The following is a 20,808-nucleotide window of genomic DNA, read 5'->3' as shown; positions in this document are numbered from 1 at the left end:
ATAAAGGTACCACCCACTTTGTATTTTAAACATTATAAAGCCGGCCTTATCATAATATTTAATCTACATGAATTTTATCTTATTTCTTAAGTCATACCTTTAGTAGTTTTACTTTTAAAATAAATAAGTTTTAAATTCAGAAGGAGCTAAATAAATAAGACAACGGCTGGTAAATTTATGTACATTCCCAATTAAATACAAAAATTACTCCATATGCAGATTACAATTAGCGGTTGAAACGTTTGGACACTCAACTCAACCAATCATATTCATTTTAAGTTCCCAAAGTTGTTAAGCCAACGAATAAAACATTATAAAACCTTGGGGACTATGGTAATAAACAGTCCAATGTCCCCTTTCCCTTCATGAGCTTTAGTGGCCAAAAGAACCATTTTAACTATATTATTTGTATAAGAGAAAAATAAGTATGTACACTATAAACTGCCCTACAACCTATTCAAGAGGAAGGCATTGTTCATTTTTCAATGTACATAACATTTCATGTTCAAACATACATGCATTAAATATAGGAATGTAATTATTAATGCATTTTTGCAAGGTTAAACAATTTTTTATTCCTCTATTCTAATCCATTTTTAGGTAGCCTCCTATTTTGAGCAGTTTGGGAGGTGACATTAGGCTGTTTATTACACTAGTCTCCAAAGTTTTATATGTCGTATTCTAATTCGTTGACTTAACAAATTTTGATTTGTTGGTTCATTCAGTTAAGTGTCCAAACTTAAGAAATAATTTTGTGTATCATCATTGGGGATGTACATCAATTTATCAGCCATTGTTTTATCCCTTTAGATCTCTGTATTTTGAGTCATCATAATTGAAAAAGACACAAAAGGAATTGCATGAAATGTCACATTAGCCATAAAAAGTATGCTTCAAAATATGAAGAATTTAGGCATAAAATATTGATACAAGTGGTTTATATATATTAATATAATTAAATCCATTCTTAATTTAAATGTTGACTTCGCCACTAGTATCTAGTGAAGCGTAGCCAATAAAATTGGGGGGAGGAGTGAGAGGGGTTAACAAAAATGTTTAATATATTTCTCAAGATTTTTCAATTTAAAGAAAATAAATGTAAGAGGGAAATGTAACAATAACAAACATAGCGCGCTTTTCCCCCTCACCACGTCTCTGCCACTTTCCAATCCAAAAAGCTGTGCTTAGTTTTTAAAACTAACTAGGAGTAATACAAATATTCTAGTTGTAACCAGTTTTAGCCAACACAAAATATCTTGCACATTTTTTTCATTTACCCTAGTACAATTTTACAGTTCATGTACCCTAAAACAGATTTTTACTTATATTCAATGTTTTAATTTATCAGTACATAGTTTTTATTTAAGATCTTAAAAATAAAGTCTAGTATGTAGTTGAAGTGATAGACCACGTGATTACATTAAACACAGACCATTAACCTCTAAAGAAAAAAGCTTAAATGTGCTATGGCAAAATCAAGGATAAAAGCATTCCATACTGACACAACCCTGGCTGATAGGGCAATGAAAAGAAAATAGATGACAAGCCAGAATGATCTAAAGACTCTATTCACAGCACAGTTCTGGATTTAAACGTGGGTGCCACAAATAAACTTTGTATTTCCGTATAAATATAAGAAACGAATATGGACGCTTGAAAACTCTAATTTTGTTGCATAAAATACAAAAAGTATCTACGGAAAAAAAGACCAAATGCAATAACCATGAAAAACTGACTCATTAAAATAAAAATTCCTCTATGATTACTAATTCTTCCCCAACCTGTTCCAAGAACTAACACCCTTCATAAAACTTCCCCTTACCAGCCCTTTCTTTCCCCCTTAATTTGCCACCTTGCCAAATCCTATGCAAATATTGTAGCCTGCAAAAACAGTCAAATTTTGCACACGCTATCCCAACAAAAAAAACACACTATGCTTAAAAACAATGGTAAAATAGAAATGATTGTAAAAATCTTGGGTCAATGACCCCTCCCCCCCACATATTTCCCAACTTCCCTGCCTAATTAACACTATTTCATGTTTCTTTTTGTCTGCCCTATTTTTTATCAGATTTCAATCAAGAAAGGTTTGAATACATTAGATTATAAACCACAAACTTTCATTTTGATTGGTTTCCTTTACTTAATTATAGATGAAAATTTTAAAAATTCAAATTCTTATTGCACAATGCTTTAAAAAGTCTAAATCATGTGATTTTTTTTTGTAATTTATGGTCAATTTGTGATATAAATCTTATTTATATGACTTGACAAAATTGTTTATCAGTTATATATTTCTTAGTAAGGTGTGTTAAGAAAAGCTAAAAGGAGATAACGACTCCAAATATGGCCATTTCAAAATGAAATGTCATCAATAATGTATTGAAATAGAAATTCCATAAATCATGTGAGATGCAGGATGGTTTAAAAATCTTCAAAGGAAGTAATTATTTTTACCAAAAATAAATAAATATTTGTTGGCTATTAATTATTGTGCATTTTTTCCAATGATTGATATTTTTTGTACTTAAAATCATTTTTTTGCAACCATCTCGTAATCAATGTATAAATGGCACTTAGAATTCGAATTTCGATCTGAAATTTTGCATGAGTAATCCTTGGTAGGTCTATTTTCCCTAAATCGAACAAAAAGTTGGAAAAATAACGGCTAACAGCTGGCGGCTCAGCAGTTTAGCCATTTTTTGGGCTATTTTCAATGCAAATCATCACGAAACCTATCTCCACATAATACTATTTTCTGCTCTAAAATGTTTTCAAACGATTCTAGCCGGTAGTTGCTGGTACTAGAAATCTGAAAATGTTATTTTTGTATCATTTCACATGATTTAAAGCAAAAATATGTTTCTAAAAGTTGATTCCTACGTAATTTATGACAGATTTGCCCTAAAAATAGCCAAAAAAAACGGCTAAACGGCTGAGCCGTTAGCCATTACTTTTTCAACTTTTTTGTTTGATTTAGGGAAAATAGACCTACCAAGGATTACTCATGCAGAATTTTAGATCGAAATTCGAATTCCAAGTGCCATTTATACATTGATTACGAGATGGTTGCATTAACCCCCCCCCCCCCTTAATTAAAAAGTGTCAGAATTTGCTGTGTAAATCTTCGCATTAGACGTTTCGAGAAGAAAAATGTTGAAAACAAAGAAAAAGTTGTTGGTTTAGGATCAAATGTGTAAACAAATAAATACCCTCAAACCCTGGATTAGCTCTTAAACACAAAAATTTGAAGTCATGCAGACAAAACATTAAAAAGTATCATATTTGAAACAAAAAATTGAAAAGTTTTCTTGGTTAAATACAAATGGAGACAATCTTAACATCTTTACTAGGATATATTAATAATTAGTACCTCAATAACTTTTTTAAAGAACAGTTTAAAGTCAAGGAAGTCATTTTTACTATGACAGACATATTCTGGTTATAGAGCAGTTGCACTACTAAAAAATAGTATGGCTTCGGAACAGGTTAAACTCTGATGGATTACGACCAGTTCTCTGCCATACTGAAAAATTATGTATAGCATAGTGTTACAGCCAATTTTCCAAAAATATTAAAATAAAAATCATAAAATTTATACCAATTTTGTTAACTCGGGTCTAACAAAACCGGTTTTAATCTTATAATTTTACATTTTAATATCCGCGGAAAGCTGTCTTTAATACGATGTGAAAAATAAATAACTTTTCTTACCTGGTGATGCAATTTGAACAAGGCATTGTCCACAATAATTTCGTCTCCCTTGAACCATTTTAGCAAGTTACTAAGCAAGCACACCAAAAATTAGATTTCATTTCTTTTATATGTACAAATTTAGGTCAATTAAAAAACTTAAGTCATATCTTTTCAAAGGGTTTAGGTAAATATATCTTATATATACAGGTAAATTAACATTTTCAGCAGAAGTTTTTTTCTTTAAGTAAATAAGAAAAAAAGAAATTGAAAGATAAAGCAATCAGTCAATTATGTAAGCTTTGTCGGATATATGATGGGTTGGTAAACAATCGTATGTCAAAATCTTTAGGAAATCATGATGTTTTCTAGATAGAATTTTAACTTTCAAAAAATACTATGTATGGTTAAAAATTCCTTATTTCATTTAAAAATTTATTTTTTATTAAAGTAATGTAACGCTATGCAGAAGTTAAGTGTAATTATCATAAAGAAAATATTTGTTTTAATGCAAAAGCCAAATTTCTTTTTTAATTGCAGAGGAAGATAAGCAATTTGACACACAATTTAAATTCAAAGGCGATAAAGGTTTTTTAATTGTGTTTATATATTGATTGAATACATTTTAACGGTTTTAAAAGGTTTAAAAATTAAGGTAGTGGGTATATTAAAAACTTCTATAAATAGTCTAGTCGAGAAGCAGTGTTGATGGATGAATCTACGACAAAACGGACACACTTATAAAGTAGCTGCGCTACGACGACCAAAATCTATTTTAGGGTGATAAATTCCTGATAAGAGGGAGCCTATTAATGACCGCAGGCGCCATCTTTCACTCTGAAAAATCCGCAATTTTTTAAGAAAAAAATCCACCAAAAGTGCAAAAAAAAGGGATTGAGTAAACTAAGTCTTATAATGTGCTTTTTGGATGGTTAGTCGAAGTAAACAAAGACACGTAACACTTTCTAAATCTAGATATAAAAAATAAAAAAAAAACATTTAAAAATCTAATAATTTCCTAATAATTGGCAGCCGACCAACGACTGCTGGAGCCATTTTGTTCAGAGACTACCTGTTCTGAAACTGGAGAGAAGAATATTCAGGCCCATTTAAAAATAAAAAAAAACATTTCTTAAAACTGTATGTGTAATAGACATTTAATAAAACTAAAATCCCAGGCATTTAATTTATTTTTCTATAAGGTATTTTGTTAGTTTTTAACTTAGTGTTATGTGTAGGTGATATGATATAAAATATAACAAAACAAACCAAACCAAAAAGCACATACAAAAAACTTTTTATTCAATCTTTAGGATATTTTAACATAACCCTAAAATGATAAAAAAAATCATGCAAAATAATTTTATGTGTTTTTTCTATGGTAAAACATGCACAATATTTATTTAAATACTAAAACAATAACAATAAAAGTATTGTAATATATAAATGATTCTGACGTCATTTCCATACCAGCATAACTATTATTCTATGACGTCATTGTAAAAAAAACGTGCATATTTTTTATGTTGGTAGTGTAGTATAGTTAGTGCAATAAAATATATTTTTATCGTGCAGTAACATAAAAGGAGAGGGGCCATTTAGGATTAGGGATGTCTAAATTCTATCATACCAAAACTGAAGGGGATATAAACGAGAAAAAGAATATATGTTGTAAGTGTAATCAACAGTGAAAAAAAACAGGGAGGGAGTTGACAATGGTCTGTTTATTACACTAGTCCCCAAAAGTTTTATATTAGCGTTTTTTTATTCGGTGCCTTAACAACTTTAGGGACTTAAAATGAGTTTTGATTTATTGGTTTATTAAGTTGAGTGTCCAATGTTTAAACCATTAATTGTAATTTACAGAAGGGGTAATTTTGTGTATCATCATTGAGGATGTAAATTAATTTATCGGCAATTGTCTTATCCCTTTAGATCCCTATAAGAAACTTTGATTTTTGACTTTGATATTTCCCTATTGAAAAATGAACTTTCTAAAACGGCATATCTTTTCAGACAATGACAAAAAGAGGTCTCAGAAAAGGTCAAAGATAATGCTGGAGTATCTGAAAGGAACCCGGGGAGAGGGCTTGGGGTTTAACTCATTAACAACTTTTATATTCAAAACATTTATAAATATTAGTTTGTATATATTGTAAATGTCATGCTGTGTCTGTTTTTGGTCATGTGTTAATGTTTCATATGAGAGTGCAAATTTGCTGTGCTTTGTAAAAAAAAAAGATCCTACGATTTTTCATAATTTAAATCGAATTTTTCAAAATGAAAATGCTTTACAAATGTTAGAAATATGTAAAATCACATAATGGATGCCAAATGATGATTGATCACAATCACATTTAATTGATAACTTTATGAATATTCAATTATTCAAAAATTCTACCCTCTCTGAACATTTAACAGATTGTTAATTCAGAATTTCTTGAATCAAAAATGACATAAGACTGCTTACAAACATAAGAAAAGACCTATTTCTATTTAATGAAATCTAATTTTTGGATTCCTTAAAATAGGAAGTCTGTTTATGATGGGCGGGGCCATCTTAGTTATTTAATCAAATCACTCTGAAATATTCTAAAAAAAATGCCAAATTATTTAGGGCACTTTTTTGTTATTTACATTTTTTTATTTTAAGCGTTTGAAAAAGCAGTGTTTAAGTGGGGTTAGTAAAAACTATATTAAAACATTTTTTGGCATTAATAGCTTATATATTTATGTCATATAAAATTGAAAACCATTTATAGGCTAAATAATGCTAAAAATCTAATCACAAAACAAGTAATAACATGCCAATTAAAGGTTATAGAAAGCTCCCATACATTATTAATAATAACATTTGTCAATAAATCACTGGAACTGGATAACATAACAAGTACATAAGGATAACTAAGTGATTATTAGTGCCAATCACTGTTTACTCACATTCTAGCTGAACACACACAGTATAAGAGATAATACATTTGAAAGGGTAAATATTGGTTATATCATTCAAACAAATATATAATAAACCTTGACACACATACATATGTTATACAGAAATACTAACTATTTATAGTAAATAATATACAACCTTATATAATATTATACATCCTGTATCAAAATAAAAGGGGAAATATTGATATGTTATCAATTATGTAAAACTTGACTAAGTCCTTCCTACTCTACATACCAAATGGTTGATAACATGTAAAATTATTTCAAATATGAACATTTTATAAAAGAATCTTATTAAATATACTTTTACATTTCATCATTTTCCACCCCCTTTTGATTTTTAAAATGTTATAGGGGTAGTTTCACGAAAGGCGTTTGAACTTAATTTAGTGAGCCACATATTTTTTCCTGATTAATGAGTTAAACTACACTTATATGGCATATATTTGAAAGAATTTCAATTTTTTAACACCTAGTTTTGAAAATATCAAGACTTGAAAATCTTCTTTTTAAATTGCATATAAATTAAGTTCGAATGCATTTCGTGAAACTATCCCTTTTATTTTACTTCAAAATGTATTTAGTTCACTCAAAATAGCAATACAATACAACTTTAACACTTTTCCGACTACAGCAACAAATCACAAATGTAAAATAAAGGAGTATTTTTCACCAATATAAGGGTGAACAGTATTGGGGTAGTAAAGTAAATATTAACACCCTCCTTATTCAATTGTAATGGGTGGGGAGAACGAGTAACATCCTAAGGGGGTGAAAGGTAATAAAAGGGAGGAAAACTATGCCAAAAAATTCGATCCATGTTCCGAACTTTAGCGCAGAAATAAAGTACGTTTTTCCTTACTCTATTTTTAGAAATAAATTCTCCCCCCCTCCTTACTATTTATCTTTGTTATATTGTAGTACACGTTATTTTTAGCCATGTGGGGGAATTATAAGAATTTTTAGAGGGTGATAGTAAGACAATTGCGTAAATTCTACGTTGGGGGGAATTTATTGCTCATAGCGTGTATAAAAAATGCTATCTTCATTCTTCATGCTATGTCTAAAAAGATTTTAAAGTAAAATATTTCAGGTGTTAATTGAAAACATTCTCTGTAAATAAAGGGGAAATAAAATAGGTAAAGAACAATTTCATGTTATTGGTGGATAGGGGGAATAAAGGTACTCAAATTACACAAAAATAGCATAAATCCTATACTTTTCTGTATTAACCGGTGTATTATTCTTTATATATGTACAGCACATGGCCACAATATGGGGATATTATCAGACAAAGTCTTTTGGGAGGGTAAAATATATAGACTTTCAAACCCCTTTCAATCAGCTACATAGTAGTATAACAACAAAGAAATTTTAATTTAGAATAAATATATCACGAAAATAAAATATTTGTAGACATTCCAATCACCAAATATAAAATCACATTTTGAATCCATATTTTCATAACTTTTATAACAGATACATTTAGGTAAGGTAACACAGGTTTTAAGAAAATAAAGTTTCACAATGAATGGTACGTGGCTTGGTGTGTCCAAGCGCAGATACAGGAAAGGAATGCGGAGGGTACACACACACATAAATACATAATAGTACCAAGTACCATCCACTCAGCATATTGGTTATAGGCTGGCGGCGCATGTACTACGGCCAGTGAAAGGGGAGAATGGAGGGGGGGGGGGGGTTCGAACCCCTTGGTGGCTGAAGTCAGCTGAGGGGGAAGGAAAAATGACATATATATACGCCAGGTAGTACAAATACCCTCCCACCCCCCCTGGTTTTGCCTGTGTATGTTCATGTAAAAATACATACAATGGTTATTCCTACAACAATATATTTATACAAAAAAACTTTTTTTTTGCTGCTTGAAAAAAATATTAGTTTGTTTTAGAAACATAAATAAATAAAGATTTTATTTTATGCTAAAATATGTAATTAAAATATTAGAAATAATAAAATGCAAATTATTTTAAATAAATCTTTATATTTATAAATGATCTGACTGAAAAGTTGAAAAGATCTAAATCAAATGACCAAAATGACTAAATTGTTTACCATAAGCAACTGGACCAACCTTCAATCTTGCCCTCTTTCTAACTCTCTCAAAGCCAAAGCCCTTACAACTATTTTTGAAGGCCATGATATTTAACTTATTTAAAGGGACAAGAAATAACAATTTCTTGAAAAATATGATTTTTTATCTAAGATAGTATTTTGCTTTTAAAAAACATCCTTGGTAAAAAAAAGAATCTTTTTGTTATAAATATTATGAAGTACTAAAAATTGAAAGTATATAAAAACAGCCTAGGCTGCTTGCTTGCTTAGTTTATCCTTTTAAATCTGATAATAGAAATCTAGGACCTCCCTCCTATCATCCCCCCCTCCTCCTAACATAACATCTCCTCCCCCAAGCCAGTTTAGATATATAAGCGGCTTCTCACCGCTTGCCTCCCCCCTTACTCATCCGAGAGAAAACCCCCCCAAACCTATGAAAACTGCCTGAACCAAGCATACCACCATGGCTTCACAAGAAAACAACCTGTACATATACAAGACTTTAAAAAATATCTTTTTGGGACAATGTCCATTTTGTGAAGTTTTTTATGTAGATTTTTACTCTGATAAAATTCAACTAGGCATTAACATAACAAAAGAACTTTTAAAGACTTTTAGCACTAATAGTTCGGCTTCACATAAGGGACAAGATCCCCAATTTAACTTCAAGTTGGCTTGTCTACTTTCAAACATAGATAGATAGATAGATTGAGAAAGAGAGAGAGAGGGATAATATATTAGGGTCCATATAGGGAAGAAGGGGACATAACTAGTTTCTAAAGTGGGTAAGGAAAGTAATAAAACTTCAAGTCAAACGCTGAGCAAAGCGTACTTTCTTCAACTTGTCTAATATATACAAACATACATTTATACATGCTATTACACTTACAATTATAATATTAAAATAAGAACCAAAAGAAAGGAGGGTAAAACAATCAAGGATCTATTCAAGCCTAAGGGGACAAAAAATTATGGGTGGAGGTTGATAAACTAATAATATATATAAATAAGTGCAATATTGAAAGAAAGGGGGAGGAGATATTTCAAGATTAAGGAACTTATATTTCGTCATGGAAATTTTAGGGAAAACATTTAAATGGGTGTAACATTTACATAATGTTATACAATCCCTAAATAAAAGTAACAGGATGTCTGTCTGTCTATCTTGTGTACAGATACAGTTGTTTCTTTACAGTGAAGCTTTTGAAAAGTCCAGGAAAAGTTTTTTTTACTATTTAGAGGGGAGAGTATTTTCAAGAGAAATTAACACTGCAAAAAATATCCCCCCTCCCAAAAAAAATTAACATTGTTTTGCAAATTTCAAAGTTGGGACGATTTAAACCCTGAGTGTGGAGGTCTCTAGGGGCATAGATTAAAGTTTTATATATGTATATCAATCTGTCATCAGTATCATGTTCCAGAAGAATTCAAAACCCTTAAAGACTAAGGCGCAGCTTCTAGTATTTTACTAAAGCACATACAAATGATTAATTTTCACAATTTACTAGGACTTTGTACAATGTAGAACCTCTAAAACTTATTTGAAACTATAATAAATGGAAATAATATAATTAATTCAGTTTGATATAGAAAAATTATCATACAATTAAAAGCATAGCCCTTAAAACTAATATACAAGGTAGAATAATAGCTTAAATATAAATGTACATAGAAATTATGATACTTAAATTATAAAGCTAAATTGTAAATTAATGATTAATTAGGTATAAATGAAATTACAACAAAAAATTGTAAAATATATACCTACATGAGCAACAAAACAAACATATAATAGATTTAAAAATTTTAAATACATCTAAATCTGATAAAATACAAACAAAAACTAAACTAACTAGAATTCTAGTATATATCAATTATAAACAAATACACACTAACATTCCCAAACATATTGAAGCGATTAAATTCAAATATATGTACACAAATATATATAACTCTGAAATGTTTAGAAAATAAATATATTGTCTAATAAAAAACTTAATTTTCTAAAACACAAAATAAAATTGATTAAAACAAACATGCATAAATAATATATATGAAAATTATAACTTTTTTTTATATTAAACTACTAAAAGTTGAAAGAAAAACTTTTTTTATGGAGTACCGCACGGAGTCTGCTTGGCTCGGTGATATTTCAACAACTAATGGGATACACAGTTGCCATATATAATTATATTTTCATGGCACACACAAAAATTTTAACTGTAAGAAATAAAAAAAATATTTTTTTCAAATAATATTATTTTTCAAATACTGATTTAAAGCTCTAATTATATTTTTTGATTTTTGTGATTTTAAAATTCTGCTGCAGATTATTCTTTAATGTGGCAACCATGCAATTTCCACAACTATTGAAGTTTTGAAAATATTTCCTACTAGGGCGACGACTTTTGCAATAATATGTTAAAAATATTTATTTCTTTAAAAACCAGAGAGAGGGTCTGGAAAATTTAATTTTGATATCCTTAACTACAAGGTTTTTTAAAAATCGGACCATAAACACCAAAGATATGGGGAAATATGTAAAAAAAATATAAAAATAGCTAAAATCCTGCCTTTAAGAAGTCCAACCGCTATAAGTGTCTTATTATTGATTATGCTTCTGAATGATATGGGAATGTTGACAAGAAGTTTCAGCCTTCTATCATTTAAAGGAGCCGAGAAAATCACGTTTCCCCAAAAACGTTTCAGACATACTACACGGACAGACATACGGACGGACAGACGGAATTTCAAATTAAAGAGTAGCTTCGCTACTAAAAACTTTTTAAAAGCTATATTTTATTCCAAGCATAATACATTTGCCACAACGTTCCAATTTGTTCCCCCTTGCAAGCTTGAAAACGTTATATACTTTAAAGGAAGCCTGCAAGAAATACCACGCTTTAACTGCTGAAAGACTGCCACAAGTAGACCCAATACCCCAAATTTGAAGCCTTCAGCTTCTATAACAAAAAAGTTCTAGGCATTTTAAAATGACATTTTATATACAATGGAAATTTTGAAAGAATTGCAGTGCTAATGTTATAAATTTTGAAATTAAACTACGTGGCCTAGAAACAAAATTATAAGCTTATTTTTGTCATAAATTTAGGCAACCAGTAACTAATTATAGTTTTACAATAAAAATACCCATTTTTATATTTAAAATCATTAAAAAAAAATAAGTTTAACTTGCGTTGTACCGAGTGTTCTGTAGCCAATCAGAAGGCTGAATCAGCTAAACAACCAATCACAGCTGAGCTTGTCTTAGTTTTCCCCTTTGTTTCCGTTTGATTTTCGTTTAAAAATGCAATTTAAATCGAATTTTTTTCATGGATTTTGACTATGAGATGTGGTGTTTTTATTGTAAAAATTTAATCAGTTACCTGCAATCTAAGTTTCTGACAAAGATAAAGTCATAATTTTGTGTCTAGGAGACGTAATTTAATATTGTTTTTTTCTTTTATAAGCATTATAAATCTTTCAAAATTTTCATTGTACATAAAATGCTATTTTGAAATGCCTAGAACTTTTTTGTCATTGAAGCTGAAGGCTTTAAATTTCGGGTATTTGGTCTACTTGAGGCAGTCTTTCAGCAGATAAAGCGTGGTATTTCTTGCAGGCGTCCTTTAAATATAAAATGATATTTCCTAGGAATATTAAAATCCAGGAGGAAAAGGAGGTATATTTTTCCAGATGAGCATGTCACTAAACTATCCTGAGAAGTTCACACTCATTTGTATATAACACTATGCATAAATCCATATAGAGCTGTGGCGTGCAAAGGTAATATTTTAATTCAAACCAAAATTGAGGGTGTGTAGACTCATAGAGGGGTATCACCTTTAGGATGATGTTTCATGAAACACAAGAAGGGTTTTATTTTAGAGGGTGTATCAATCCATCTTCTAGATTGCTGGCCACCCTCTATCACACAAGTGCCAAAACATCATTTGAGAGCTAATTTGACCTTTTGACCATAAAACCGCCCTAGTGTGTTTTAGGGAGGTGTATCAGGATGGTGTAGAGTGTAGACACTTGTCAAGAGGGTTGGACACCTATGGGGGGTGTAACCACCCTCAGTAATATATTTTTCAGTATTTTCCGTCGTAGCCATAATTATCAAAATAAAATCTGATAATCACAACCAGATCTGTAATAGATCGCGGCATTCTAGTAATTAGATGCGCTCAGTTGTCAAAACATCGTCAGCAAAGAAAGACGTCGCGTTAAGTTTGTTGTGTTTATTGTTTATTTAGAATGTTATTTGTATTATATATTATAGCTTTTTATTATTTAAATGGATTTTAAATTAATGTAAAGCAATTTCATTCTCATTTCTTTAAAAGCTATATTTATTCATATTAATTGCAGAATCAAGCAAAGTGAAAATGTTCTTATTTGCCAGTTGTCTGGTGCTGTTGGGGGGTGTTGTCAACGCAAGTGTGGGTGACGATGTGCCCCCTCAATGGTCTCAGACCTACTCTCTTCAAGGTATATCAGTTTATTCTTCATGATTTATTTATTTGATGTTAATATTACATCCTACATTATTTTATTGGCTTATTACGTACGTACGTATAATAATTGTTTTTTTTTAATAAGTTTTTTTTTCCAGAGTGTTCTCGTTTGGAGGGTTTAGGTTCACTCCCCAGTAATAAATAAATCTTTCCATATCTTATTAGGAGCTGTACAGTAAATTAAAATTAAATCGGGTCAGTGGTTGTTATAATATTATTCTAAATATTCCGCATTTTATTCTGCATAAATTAGGGTAAGAATTAGAGTTTGGGGGGGTTAGAAATTCAACCAGGTTAATTTGAAAATATACACACCTTTGGTTTTCTAGATATTCCGGATTACACTTTATGACAGATATATAGTAAAATTATATTATAGCGATTATAGATCCTAAACGATCTCTGTTCCAAAATGCAGGGCGACCACTGCATACTATATATACTATTTAATATTTATACTATATAGGATGAATTTGGATACTATATCATACTATATGACAAAAAATTACTATATATACTATATATTATTACCTTTATTTGAACAAAATTTACTATATATACTATATAATATTACATTTATATAACAAAAAACGAATATTGTCAGTTTTTCGACAACGCCTCTTAAGGAGCGTTTTGTCTAATTTTCACAGTAGGTTTTCTCCTATTTCTAGCCCCTGCGGGGGGCTTATTATATACTGTGATACGACAAAAATGCATAAAGCTCTACAGTAAGAAAGAGATGAAGAAAATCCTTTAAAATATATTTTTGTTTGTGATTATGATATAAATATCAGTTATTTTTCATAGAATTAAATTAAGGGTGAGGGGGGAGTTTTGCTACTTTCGCTTACTCTGTGATTATTAGGCTAGGTATTAATGTGAGACTATAGGTTATTTGAGACAATAGTTTACTTTTGGGTAGTAGTTCTCTTATATTTAATAATTTCTTTGATAAGTCTCCAGGTTCAGGTGCTGCAGGCTAAAAGGTGGTTTCTGGACAGGTAGAAAAATTGTTTAATTTAGAGAACAACTTATTAAACAGAATATGCATCTTTTATGATGTTATTAACTTATCTGAAGAAAAAATTAAAATTGGCCTCCAATTCTTGGTCTTACAGGCCACCAGGTCCACTTTGGACAGGTAAAAATTCAACCTATAAAACAGAATATGCATCTTTTTGGATTTTATTAACATATCTGAAAAAAATTGAAAATTAGCAACCAGGGTCAAGCCCTGCAGGCCTCCAGGTCCCCTCTGGACAGGTAAAAAATCAAATTTCTTATTTTTGAGGTCAACTTATGAAACAGAATATGTATTTTTTTTGGATTATTAACATATCTGAAGAAAATACAATATGAATAGGCCTCCAAGTTCAGGTCCTGCAGGCCTTTAGGTCCACTCTGAACAGGTAAACAATAAAATTTCTTAGATGAAGAGTTAAAGGTCTATTTATATATCAGAATATGCATTTATTTGGATAATATTAACATATCGGGATCCAAGATCAGGTTCATTCAGGACAGATAAAAGACCCAAATTTTTTATTTGAAAAGTTACAGGTCAACTTAAAAACAGAATATGCATCTATTTGGATGTTATTAACATATCTGAAGAAAAAATTAAAATCCGCCATCAATTTCAGGTCTTCCCTGGACAGAGTCTACATGGAGGCCTGCAGCACCTGGACCTGGAGGGCAATTGTATTTTTTCTCCAGATATGTAAATAACATCTAAAAAGATGCTTATGGTGTTTTATAAACTTACCTCTATAAATAAGAAATTTAAATTTTTACCTGTCCAGAGTCCACCTGGAGGCCTGCAGCATCAAAACCTGGAGTTTGATTGTCATTTTTTCTTTAAACATATAAATAGCATCTATAAAGATGCTTATGTTATTTAATGAATTAACCTCTAACTCCTTAAATTTAAAATTTTTATTTTATTCGTGTCCAGAGTCCACCTGGAGGCCTGCAGCACCTAAACCTGAAGGCCAATTTTATTTTTTCTTCAAATATATAAATAACATCCAAATATAAGCTCATTTTGTTTACAAATATATACCATTAACTGTTCAATTAAGGGAAGTTTGTTGTTCAACTCTCCATGCAGAGTCTGCAGGACCAGAACTTGGAGGTCGATTTTTTTTCTTCAGTTATGTTAATAACATCCAAAAAGATGCATATTCTGTTTTATAAGTTGACCTCTAGCTCTTTAAAAAAGAAATTTGAATTTTTACCTGTCCACAGAGTGGACCTGGAGGCCTACAGGACCAGAACTTGGAGGCCGATTTTAGATTTTTTCAGATATGTAAAGAGCATTCAAAAAGATGCATATTCTGTTTTATAAGTTGGCCTCTAACTCTTCAACTAAAAAAATTATCTATAACCTGTCCAGAGTGGACCTGCAGGCCTGTAAGACCAGAACTTGGAGGCCTATTTAAATTTTTTCTTCATTTACGTTAATAACCTCCAAAAAGATGCATATTTTGTTTTATAAGTTTATCTCTAACCCTTCAAACAGAAATTTTAATTTTTTTTACTTGTCCAGAAACCACCTTCCAGCTAGCCTGTAGCACCTTAACCTGAGACCTATCCAAAAGATGATTAAATATATGTGAAATACTAACCAAAAGTAAACTTTTATCCTAAATAACCTATAGTCTCACATTAATACCAAGCCTAATAATCACAGAGTAAGCCCCTTATTTGTGAAATTGCTTTGATAACAGCTTTGCTTTGAGTTATTAATGATGATGTATATACTATGTATTACTAAATAATTCTAAGTCCGATACTATATATACTATATGGATTTTAAAAATATACTATAAAAATACTATATTTTTTTTGTTTTGGAGTGGTCGCCCTGAAAATGCAATCGTTTACCCATTTTTAGTTATTATTGTAATATTCACAATGTGCATTACTCGACTATTATTTGAAATAGACAGCGTTTTTGTTGTTAATATCCGGATTTTTTTTGCATTGGATTAATGAATCTATTTTGTTTTAGGAGTGTTGTCAATTCCATTCGCAGAAGTGGAGGAACCATTTGCTGCCTGGGCTGATTTGAAAAACAGGTACCAAAACGTTGAAGTTTTTTTTATAATTGAGGGGGTCAAAAGTGGGGTTTTAAAGTTTAATCGCGGGGGAGGGGGATACTCTACCCGCCTTAGAGTTTTTGACAGGAATTTAGATAGATATGGGACAATTATATTACTAAACCTTTTCCATCTGTTTATGATAAACAAAATTATTCCCATAGAGTAATGTATTAAAGTTAACTTTTTGTGAATGTACCTTTTTGTTCTAGTTTTTTGATCCATCCGTTCTTCTTAACAATTAGCGCAATCAAGTAGCAGAACATGTTTATGAAGTTTTTAAAGATTACTTATTTACTTGGTTTCTTTATTTTACAACAATTTGAATATTTTAGAAAGAGTAGAGTTGATTACTATGGGGGCATGGTTAAGACCTTCCAGAGAGGAGATATTCCCCCTTTTGGGACGATGGCTAAGGTTTGTTCTTGTTTTCACTTGGGAAGTTACTCTATAAGTCGGGTTGTCAGTCTGTAATGCTCAAGATATCAAAATTTTGTTGACCCAATCACATCCAATGTATATTTTCTTCTGATATGACCTCTGAGCTAGTACTTCTAACTTATTACCTATGTTCTTTTGTAATGCTCTTGTTTTCCTTCCGTCTGTTTGTCTTTTCTTACTTTTATATTTACGAGCTTTGCTACCTGTGGATGTCATTATCCTTATCTTATTGATTAGTTTTATTTTATAAGACGTGAGGGTTTTGTTGATTTAACTGACGGTTTTATTCGAAAGGGGAATCAATAAGATCTTCTATTAAGAAATATTAAAGTTATAAGGATAGCACAAAGAAATTGAATTGAAATCTTCGAGAAATCAAAATTCTCTCTTTTGACAAAAACAAACTACACAATGTTAATTTCTCATGTAATTTATTTTTGCAAAAATTGTCCGTCAACTTTGAATTCCCTGGGAAATAAAGTTGTGAAAACTAAAACGTAATTATTCTTGTATGTATAATATTGTACTCTTTCTTCCAATCTTTGTTTATATGCAGAAATATAAGGAACAATAAATCGACTGGTGTTATAATTTTTTAACAGTTTATAACCCTTGTTCTCAAATTCTTGTATTTTTCTGCCAATTTTGAAAAATTTAGTTAAAAAGTAGTTTCATGTATTTGATAGTTGCACGAAATGCATTTAAGATTGAATTTAGTGAACTACATATATTTTTAGAGATGTCTAATTGTTTGTTATTTAATGTAATACAAAATTATATATGTTTGATGGCATACTTGTAACTTATGCTTGAAATCAGTTTTCTGAAATGCACTTCATGCAACTATCCCTTTTCCATTTTTTTTTGAAAGAATCCTCCATTCAAAAAATCTACTAAAGCTTTACCTATCACCTTTTCTGTGATGTAAAACGTAGAATATTGAACCTATTTCTTTGTTTCTCCACCGTTGGACTCTCACCCTTACAAATAACTTTTTCTTCCTTGGATACAAAGACAAAGACGTTCCCACTCTAGGTCGAAGTTTATTGAAATTCTAGAGAAAATAATGCTATTTTCCTTAAAAATTTAGATTAAAACAACAAAGGAGAACCATATCGGTTCAGTGGTTAGCAAGATCCTTTCGTACACACAAGACAAACAGACATCCTGTAACTTTTATATAAGGATCAAATTAAGAGACCTGTTATTTTTTTACTGAAAACTTATTTTTAATTTCTTTGTTGTAACATCATCACATGTTATTAAAGAAAATCTTTCAACACCTTATTAAATTCTTAAAAACATATGACAAAGGTTAAAGTACTTTTTGTTCTGTTTGAAAGGGATAGCTAACTACATATAAAAATAAATAATAACCTCTGTTACAAGTATTTACCAAGGATTGCTCAAAGTATTCTTGCTTTTACGAAATCTTACGGGCTCAAAAGTTCAGTAAAAATTTTTTATCTTTAATTTAAAGTTTGGTACAATAAAAAAAGATATTTTAGATACCTTGTAATTGGGCCAGATACTATTCCTGAATAGTTCCCATTTAATAATTTTTTTTTAGATCGTGCCTATGACCAACGAGATCGTGCAGAACAGTATTGACTGCTTCCAGATCAACAGTACCTCCGCTGACGACCAGGTAGCTACAGTCTGGCCGTACAGACATAAACTAATTGTAGAGCAGCTGTAAAATGTTTAATAAAATGCAAACCAATCGATATACATTGGATATTGCACCGGATTTTGGCCTGCTCAAATAAAATGGTATAATATATATATATACCCCTATAAACCTCTATTACCCCTTCCCTTCCCCTCCCCTCCTGTGGGCGGAATGTACTGATTAATAAATGAGGACTATAGTAGCAGCCAAAATTTGCGAAATTTCCCCTGTCATAATATCCATTATCCACGCCACGTGTATTATAACCATTTACATACCATAATATTTTACTTTTTGGGACACCTGCCATAAGTGCACTGGAGTACTAATATAGAATATGCTATAGGTTGAGGCCCAATCTCTGTTGCCCGACCTCAATGGCTTCCTGCGTCTTGGCAAGGAGTTTAAGAATGATCAAGAATGCGAAAAATGGAGAAAGGAAGAAGTTGTTGAAAATAAGGTAAGTAAAAAATATACAAGCGTAATGAAATATGTATAGTTTTTGGGTTTAAGTCTATATCTGTTTAATCTGTTTTTTTTTCTCAATGGATTTTGTTTATCTCAATTTTTTATAAGGAATAAGGTACCTATAACCAATGTTAGCAGCCGAAATAAATCTAAAATAATATTTGAGGGGCAGATGTAGAGTTTGTCAATTCTATGATGTGTTCACCCCCCAACGACAGCTGATTTTTTTTCGAATTAATTTCGTTGTTGATGTAAGCTGATTTAATCTAATTCCCTTAACCTTTAATTTTACCTTCATAACATCCAATTTACTTAGAGAACATTAACAAAATCAACTTTAGGTAAATCTTTCCTCAAGAGCTGGTAAATATTAAGAGAAAAGACGGAAATAGTCCCTTTCGTAACATAAGATCGCCCCATAAGGGGCGATTCGTCGTATTTTTTAAATGGCTTTTTATAGGTCATTTTATGTTAGGTTAGGTTATATTGGGTTAGGTGATTGCCCCACAGGGTTAGGTAATTGGCCCCGCAGGGTTAGAGCCTCCCGCAGGGGCTAGAAATAGGAGAAAAGCTACTGTGAAAAATACGAAGAATCGCCCCATAAGGTGCGATGTTACGAAAGGGACTATACCCGAAAAGACTATCATTGTTCACTCTATATTGATGAAGTTACTTTTTTTTAGGTCAACAGATACACAATGTGGGTGAAAGAGGTTGAGGGTGTCTATATTCCTGTGCACTATGAGATGAAAGGTTATAACAACCTTCTTGGATCTCACTATGATCACTACTATGTCTCCTATGATAACTTCTCCCCAGAGGTAAGTTATATGTTATTGATTGGTTGAAGCACAAATCCTTGAATCCTATAATATAAAGTATCATAATTTTTGTCTGTAGCTTAAGATTTTGATATTTACTGAACCCATAAGGGAATTGTATGCTTCAAATAGGTTACAGGATGGTTTCAGGCTATTTAATTTTAGATTTAACCTAAATCCAAAATCATTTAAGTCTTTGGTTGGTTTCATAATTTCTTTGGACCCAACCTTTTAATTACAGAGCTTTTGACTGTCAAGAATTTCATTAATACATTGGTTACTTTATTCTCTAGCTACAGGATTCTAGGAAGCAATGTTTGATTTTTAGCTTCCTAAGGATCCCCCATACCTTTGACTATGTCAAATCTGTACAACAATCAGCTCTCTCTCCATTCTGTTTGGATTTAATTTAATTGTTTCAGAAACCCGAAGATTCTGTATTTGACACTTTCTTGTCCAAGAGTTGTCATGGTTGGCCTGGACCAGGTTCAGGTAAAAAGCTTTTGTATTAATCCTTGTGAAAAGGGTAACAGGTTTTCCAGTATAGCTCCGAAACTGATTAATACCCGTTAGATTAGTAATGGTTCCAAGTCAAACTAAAAAATCATGTATCGTGTCGTTTTTTTATCCAGTTTTCTGCGAATATAAAAATGTACAATCATAATAACAAAACTAGTTTTGTTAGCTAGTGCCTTCGGCATCTCGGTCTAACAAAACTGGTTTTAATTTTTGTTATTTTTTTACTTTTCTAATCATTTTATCAAAGATTTATTGCAATAATGCATTTCATGTATTTATTCATTTCTAGAACATGTCTACCAGATGAACCCAATGAAGGAATTTATCCAGAATCATGATGCTCATGTAAAGTAAGTTTCTTTTTATTTAAGAAATTCCTCTTTTTCGCTTTTGTGTAAAGAAAAAACTATCTAATTTTTTTCAAGGCAAATTTTTGTCTTAGTATTGAAAAAAAATACATGTCTGATTAGAACCGGTAACATTTTCTTAAAATTCTGAGTTAATAAAATCAGGAATAATTTCATACCTGTAACTTTTCTTTGATAAAT

At 30.8% G+C, this 20,808-nt stretch overlaps 2 protein-coding genes across 5 annotated transcripts in view; one reads left to right on the top strand and one right to left on the bottom strand.

Moving 5' to 3' along the window:
• The window catches only part of LOC145313278 (innexin inx2-like), a 33,901-nt gene extending 27,563 nt beyond the window's left edge, over positions 1 to 6,338 (bottom strand). The window contains exons 1-2 of one of the 3 annotated variants that reach the window (XM_080152604.1): positions 6,217 to 6,338; positions 3,715 to 3,786 (exon numbers count right to left, since the gene is read on the bottom strand). In XM_080152604.1, the coding sequence (XP_080008730.1) occupies positions 3,715 to 3,786; positions 6,217 to 6,252 (108 nt within the window). In that variant the 5' untranslated portion in view covers positions 6,253 to 6,338. Of the gene's footprint in view, positions 1 to 3,714; positions 3,789 to 4,486; positions 4,570 to 4,715; positions 4,805 to 6,216 lie in introns of those variants that run through there. The other 2 variants (XM_080152602.1, XM_080152603.1) reach the window with 2 other exon arrangements.
• A 6,749-nt stretch (positions 6,339 to 13,087) lies between these two features.
• CtsK1 (C1 family peptidase 26-29-p) overlaps positions 13,088 to 20,808 on the top strand; it is a 34,621-nt gene continuing 26,900 nt past the window's right edge. For both annotated transcript variants that reach the window (XM_080152595.1, XM_080152594.1), the window contains exons 1-8: positions 13,088 to 13,212; positions 16,252 to 16,318; positions 16,675 to 16,756; positions 18,351 to 18,428; positions 18,799 to 18,912; positions 19,604 to 19,741; positions 20,164 to 20,233; positions 20,550 to 20,610. In XM_080152595.1, coding sequence (XP_080008721.1) covers positions 13,110 to 13,212; positions 16,252 to 16,318; positions 16,675 to 16,756; positions 18,351 to 18,428; positions 18,799 to 18,912; positions 19,604 to 19,741; positions 20,164 to 20,233; positions 20,550 to 20,610 — 713 coding nt within the window. In that variant the 5' untranslated portion in view covers positions 13,088 to 13,109. The remainder of the gene's footprint in view (positions 13,213 to 16,251; positions 16,319 to 16,674; positions 16,757 to 18,350; positions 18,429 to 18,798; positions 18,913 to 19,603; positions 19,742 to 20,163; positions 20,234 to 20,549; positions 20,611 to 20,808) is intronic.

Source organism: Acartia tonsa, chromosome 3, assembly GCF_053477335.1.
Source record: "Acartia tonsa isolate MP-2025a chromosome 3, ASM5347733v1, whole genome shotgun sequence".
Taxonomy (NCBI): domain Eukaryota; kingdom Metazoa; phylum Arthropoda; class Copepoda; order Calanoida; family Acartiidae; genus Acartia; species Acartia tonsa.
Note: the sequence above shows the minus strand (reverse complement) of the source record. Positions and strands in the feature narration are given on the sequence as shown.